Raw genomic sequence first — 6,932 nt, forward strand, 5'->3', positions numbered from 1 at the left:
TAGCGTTGGATTCGATTTGCTCTTTGGTGAGTGAATCAACTGGGAACCCTACCAAAATGGCAATCAAAGCTTCGATATCAATTTCCTTCACGATTGATATCGGGTATCTTATGCCGGCAATTCTTAGAAGGCACTAGATTGTTATTGATCTGCATCTGGATGATCTCATCCATCATTTTCTTGTCGAAATGAAATTGGTTGCAGGCCACGAGGCAGAAAATGGCTTGCACCATTCACCCACAAGACACAGACAATAGGCCCTACTGAGCAAGGTCGTAGCTACTTCTCCCCGAATTGTAGCCGAGCTCCCTATCCTTTTTGTCCTCTTCTTCTGCTTCCTGTGACCTTCTTCTTCTCCCCAGCAGCCTCCGCCGATCTGTAGCCACAAAGATGTTCTGCTACCCGAACTTTGCAATCAGCATCATAACTTTTTATGCCTTTCATAAATATGAAAAATCTTCAAGTTTAATCACAGAATCATTGCTACAGTATATCTCTGACAAATCTTTGTGGAATTGGCTCCCAATGCATCAGGGATAGGCTCTTCCAAGGCTTTGTCCAATGATTCAGCTAAATTTGATTCCCATAAACCCAATCTGCAAATTCTCTTATATAACTCATAGCTAGCTCCTCTAAGACCTTCTGAAATCACTTCCTTCAGACCACCAGAACCAACCGCCCCAGAACCCAGCACATTAAGTAAGACCTCAGTTGAACCAGGTGTCCAGAAAACTACAATAGCACAACTTTTGTTGTGACCTGCGGTTTGGTCACAAAGAAATTGATGCCAACATCAATTGGCCACTCTGCTTCTCATCACCGCCGTGAGCTCCTCTACATTTCCCTGTACCTCCTCATTTGGGGTGAAGCTGCGAATCTCCCATTTTTTTTTTCTAAGGTATTAATGATTGAGATTGAATTTCATTCCATATATGTGCCTCAATCGGCTGGAACTCGTCTAAACCCTTGGTCACAAGTATGGAGAGAAGGAGAGAAGGACATAAAGAGAATGAAATGGTAAAATGGTAAAGAGGGGTATTTTTGGGATAATGAAAATGGGTAACTTATCAATGGTTTACTCATATGGGCAAGAACGTCATTTCATAACATTCCTTAATAGTGACTGATGGTAGTGGGTTTGATTCTAATTTGGTGAAACAAAGGGGGTGGTCTTATAATTGTGGCATTCTCCAGGGGGTGGCACTATAAATTACCCTTAAAAAAATGTTTCCGTGAGTGAAGACAAAAATAAATTATGACACTTTATATGCTAACATAATAATATAAGATATTTATTGTATATAAATGGTCGGGCGGGCTCAGCCTAGGCCCAGCCCGGAAATGGGCCTGAAACACTTATAGCCCAGATCTTTTTCAGAGCTCAAAGTAGGTTTGGGATGGTTCGGCTTTTTTTTTAACACCAAAGCTGCATTGCAAGAACTCTCACTTTAGCGTGAAAATTTGAGTACTGAGAGCCAATTCCATCAAAAATATTAGATCACTAATATTAAAAATTTTAAACCTATTAAAATGGGTCAGAGTAGATCAAGGATGTAAACCACTACATTTGATGCCCCAACAATAATTCTAGTTTCCCACTAGGCACACGTTGGGCCACTCACATAGAAGTGTTTAGTGCTCTTCACTGTTTTCAGTGAAAGATGAATGATTTTCATTCAACCCTGGTATGACCCGGTCCATACGGTTGTGGGGTCATTATGGACCCGAGGTCATTTTGAACACTAGATGCAGGTATTCATATAATAATTTGCTAATTTATATGAGTATACTACCATTTTTTTAGTCCCGTTTGTTTGAAATCTACACGTTTAAAACCCGTACTGTCCGTTTTCCGATTTTTACCGTTCTATGTTTTTTTGACCATTTAATTCAAAAAATTTTATTGTTTAAAACTCATACCGTCCGTTTCCATTTTTACTAACAATGATCTAGACACATAAATCAATTATTGCATCATCATGATTTTTTTTCCATCATAAGAAAAAAATTTAATAATGAATTTATGTGGCTTTCTTTTTTTCTTTAAATTCTCTTTGTAGGAAAGAAGAGGGAAGAGATCACGAATTATACATGGTGTCCCTCGTTTTTACAATGCTATCGCCTATGGTAATTTGAAGGCTGTCCAAGAGTTCCTCAACGCTAACGCTGGAGCTCTTTCAGCCTGACTTACATCAGAGGCAGAATTTCCTCTTCATGTCGCAGTTCAAAAAAGAACATGTAATCATTGTAGAGGAGTTGGTGAAAAAGATGAGTGCAGAAGAAGTAAAGCTTCCAGAAAAACTAGGTAGAACAGCCCTCCATATTGCTGCCTTAATTGGAAATATAAAGATGGTGAAGGTCCTTCTAGAGAAGAATAACAGCCCAGTGATGTTGAAAAGCATGAATTTGATCAGCATCCCAATTGTTGTAGCTGCAAGGGCTGGCAAAAGAGATGTTGTGCAGTTTCTTTACAAGTTCATTAATTAAAGAGCAATATAAAAAAGAAGAAGAGAAAGTAGAAAGGGAGTATAAAAAAGTGGTAGCCATGGAGGAAGCTGCAGCCATGAAGAAGGAAGAAGAAAAAAACAAGGAAGCCATGGATGAAAGAATGGAGGAAAGGACATCTTTGTACATGAGTGAAGTAAGGAGAAAGAGAGAGGATCTGAAGTCAACTAGAGCTACAATACTTCTTTAATTTTTGGTGAATTCTATGGCAAGTATATAACTTGAAGGCATACACCTCGTGAATGATTCATTTTTGTTAGTCATTTATGAGTTTGGATCAGGTCATTGTACGAGAATGATTCTCGATCGTATTCACACTTGAAATCCACTCATATCATTTACTTCAATTTTGTAGATCTAGCACTTGATCTACTACAAATGTACTGCGAAGATCTACTCTTGACGGAGGATGACAATCAAATTACAGCCGTGATTGCAATATCAATGATGCCTTCTGGATTTCGAAGTTCATTCATCACCCAAGACAGACATGGGTTTGGGGTCTTGGCTTTTGAAATCCAAAATACCATATACAAATGTAAGGCCCCCTTCGGTAACACTTATATATATATATATATATATAGGGAAAAGGTTGGGTGTGCTGTGGGTATATCCATATCTGTGTCTATCTCTCTCCTCTTACCTATGGAAAAGTCCCCTATTCCTCTCCCATCCTAGTGGTTGAACTGCTAGCTCCAGTAAATATGCCGACATACCTAACCTCCTCCCATTATTATGACAACAACAAAAAAAAAACTTTAATTATTATTGTGTTATTAAAGGTAACACCCATTTTAACATTCATCCAATGGTGGCTATTTGTAACTTACTTCTATAATACCAATCCAAGGGGCTGGAAGCAATTTAACATAAATATCGTATCGCATTAATAAAACCAGAAAAAAAAAAAAAATAAATAAATTGAAGCTTTTGGTTGACTGCTTTCCTATATGATGTCCCAATACATTTTATAACTTATTACAACTTTGTTCGGTCGCTTTCTAAACTCAAAATATTCTGATATATTTTCATTCGGATCAGTGCCAGATTTTGTTTCCAATATGCCTGTGAAAACCAGTGATGTGGAAAACGGCGGCAATGAAAGCAAGATCTCTCTCTCTCTCTCTCTCTCTCTCTCTATGTTTTTGGACCATTGTGAGAGTTGAGGTCCTTGAGGATTGCATGTGAAGAAAAAAAATTATAACATCCCTTTTGTAAAACTTATTCTCAGAATTTGTATTCCAAAAAACATTTCTAATGCTTGTTTACAGTTCTCCACATCCACACATAGCACCTGTTTTTAAGGGGTAAGGGTGTTTTTTCACAACGAAATTTAGCTGCTGCCTGGTAACAGTCAGGGAATGGAATATCAGGGGTAAAGGTGAAATTTTTTACCTCTAGGAGGGTATTTTCCAGCCAGGCCCTGAGATTCTATTACCTTATGGCTGTTACTAGGAGTTCTAGTTACCTGGCTTTCCATTCGAAAACGATAGAACGAAAAACATTCTTTTTTGCAATTACTTGGCTTTCCATTTGAAAACGATAGAACGAAAAACATTCTTTTCGTCATGTATTTCATTGATAGGAATAGGAGGCACAAATGGAGGAAGTGGAGGAGATGGCAGCATCATTCATCGGATTTGTAAGAGACTATGCTTGTGGTGTCCTTGCACATTAAGCATTGCAATTAAACCAAGTGCGTGAGATAATTATTAATTAATAATGCCATCTTACACCACCTCTAATCTGAGTGTGGATCAGGTTCTCGTACGGTCTGATCCACATAGATGGAATCCACCATGGGGTTATTCCTTGGGTAGATTCCATCTGTGTGGATCAGTCTCGTACGAAAATGGTTATCGTATGAGGACTTCATCCGCTTTCCTCTAATCTCATCTCTAACCAATAGTATTACGTACTTTTTTTTTTTTTGATAAAATAACAAGGAGACAGAAAAGAACGGTAACCGGCCAGTCTTGTCTGCTATGTACGCCCTCTCACAGGGTCTCGTGGAATGACCTCTTACCCCTTGTATGCTCTCCGAATGATAACCCTGTGCCCTCCATAGGGAACACAACCGGTTGCTGTTCTTTTTCCTCCTTTACTTCCTCAATAATAAATTAAGTCTATCATAGATGCGAAATCCTTTCCTTGTATGATGTGAGATTATTGCAAGAGGTCATGGTCTAAGAGAGGATCCGGTCTCTCTACCATGCATGATATGATAACTATTTTTTGACTACGTATGTATGTACGTAGACTGGCAGGCAATTCCAGGTTTGACGGCCGTATACAATATGAAGATGAAGTATGATAGTGCTCGTAGGCTACTGAAAAATATAAGGATGTTATATTCATTATATGAAAATCTTGAACAAGTGAAGGATGCTCTAATTAGAGTAATGTTCAATGCAACTGAGTTTGGAATTGTTGAATTCATAGAGGAGATTATCCATCATTTTCCTCAGCTTCTACGTGGAACTTACCTTCGTCCAACCGAAGCAGCTCAAATGGAATCTCATGATCAGGTACTTCAATATGAAGTCGAAGCCACACTTGCTCAAAAGGGGGAGTCTCAAGGGGATCATGATCATCACCTTCAATATGAAGGCAAAGCCACACTTACTGGAAAGGTCAAGAAGCAGCAACAGGAATCCATAACATCTCGTGATGATCAGTTGCGACTTCAACATGAACATGGAGGCCAAACCATATTTCATTATGCAATCTGCCAACGCCAAGAACAAATTTTTGGCCTCCTTCGTGACCTAGGTCCATTGAAGGAATTTCTTGTGGGGTTGGCAGATGATTCTCAAAACTACATGTCACATCTAGCTGCCAAAAAGCCACATGATTCAAGTTTGAATCAAATGCCACGTGTCGCTCTCCAAGTCCAGCATGAGATACAATGGTATAAGGTACATATTTAATTCTTCCATTATTTCACTCTTATTAGTATTTGATCTTTAAGAGAACGTAATTAAGATAGAGTTGTTGCTTTATATAATAATATGATATCTATATATATATATATATATATATATTGATTGATCAGGTATTCTATTTGATCTTCATAATACAAGAAAAAGGGTTTTGGGGACACAAATTTTCTGTCTGAATATCAAAATATTGTCGCTAATATCTTTTAGGTATAGTAAAAGATTTTATTGCATATTTATCGTAACAACTGGAGTTGCATAATTTCAGAGACGGATAAATTTCTCCATCCCTAAGGGGAGCGTCAATAGTGATAGTTTTCTAGACAAAAATTTCTGTCACAAATAATAACTAAAACGAAAGAAATATCTATCGTAAATAGTGTGTTTTTAGGACAATGTAGCGACTGAACTATTTCCGTCCCCCTATAGAGACTGCATTATTTGAGACAGCTTTTTACAACGAATCGTCTCCTCCTTGTAGGGATAGATAAATTTTGTTGCAACTAAGGGCTGTCATTTTGAGGGAAAGAAAAATCCGTCGCTAAAGGTTTGTAGGTTAAAAAAAAAATTTTATTTTCTCATACACATATTTATCCTCTTTACACTATATTGAACTAGACATTTAATAATTATATCACACAAAATTATTAATATAGATAAATCTATATAAATTTAATATTTACATAATCATCAAAGAAAATGACAAATAAAACTAATATTTCAGATAATTTACTCTGAAAATACAATCCAAACGACTCTATATGCCCAATCCATGATCAAAGAACAAGCTCTCCTTAACAGCAACCTCCTTCCTCCAAAATTTTTTATTGGATCCTTGCTCTTACTTATGTTTCAAAATTGTAAAATTTCCATAAATCATTAGCTGATATTTTTTTCATGGTTATTCACAGTGAAGGGTTTTGAATCTTACCTCCCAACACGTATCTGCCCTTAAATGGCTTCTTTCGAGAGGAAAATTACATCTCTCCGTAAAAAAGTGTCGTAAATACCTTGTTTTCTTGTAGTGTCAATGATTCTTATAATATTAACCCATCATTTGGATTTTACTTATATATTTCTTTCACTACTACAGGAAGTGGAAAGCATTATGCAACCTGCTACCAGAACCATGAAAAACAAAGAGGGACATACATCAAGAAAGTTATTCACAGTGGAACACAAAAAGCTAGTTAAAGAGGGTGCAAAGTGGATGAAGGAAACAGCACAATAGTGATGAACACTTAGGCTCCGTTTGGTATCGTTTTAAAAAAACGTTTCTGGAGTTTTTTCGTTCTATTGGAACGAAAAAACGGAATCTTCTATTTGGTGCACTTATGGTCCGTTTCTGTTTTTTTTTTAACAAAAAGTGAAAAAAAAAACTGAAAAAACGAGATTGGACGGAACTCCAAAATGGAGTTCCGTCTTCCCAGTTTCGTTCCATTTTACAAAAAAAAAAAAAAAAAAAAAAAAAATAAAAACTGATTCGGA

At 37.0% G+C, this 6,932-nt stretch overlaps 1 protein-coding gene across 1 annotated transcript; it reads left to right on the forward strand.

The window, feature by feature from the left end:
• The first annotated feature begins 2,545 nt into the window (after positions 1–2,545).
• Positions 2,546–6,675, forward strand: LOC122092377. Its single transcript, XM_042662688.1, has 4 exons — positions 2,546–2,628; positions 2,787–3,043; positions 4,765–5,423; positions 6,538–6,675. The coding sequence occupies exons 1-4, from the start codon at positions 2,546–2,548 to the stop codon at positions 6,673–6,675; spliced, it is 1,137 nt and encodes a 378-aa protein (XP_042518622.1).
• Positions 6,676–6,932: the final 257 nt, after the last annotated feature.

This window comes from Macadamia integrifolia, chromosome 10 (genome assembly GCF_013358625.1).
Source record: "Macadamia integrifolia cultivar HAES 741 chromosome 10, SCU_Mint_v3, whole genome shotgun sequence".
NCBI lineage: Eukaryota > Viridiplantae > Streptophyta > Magnoliopsida > Proteales > Proteaceae > Macadamia > Macadamia integrifolia.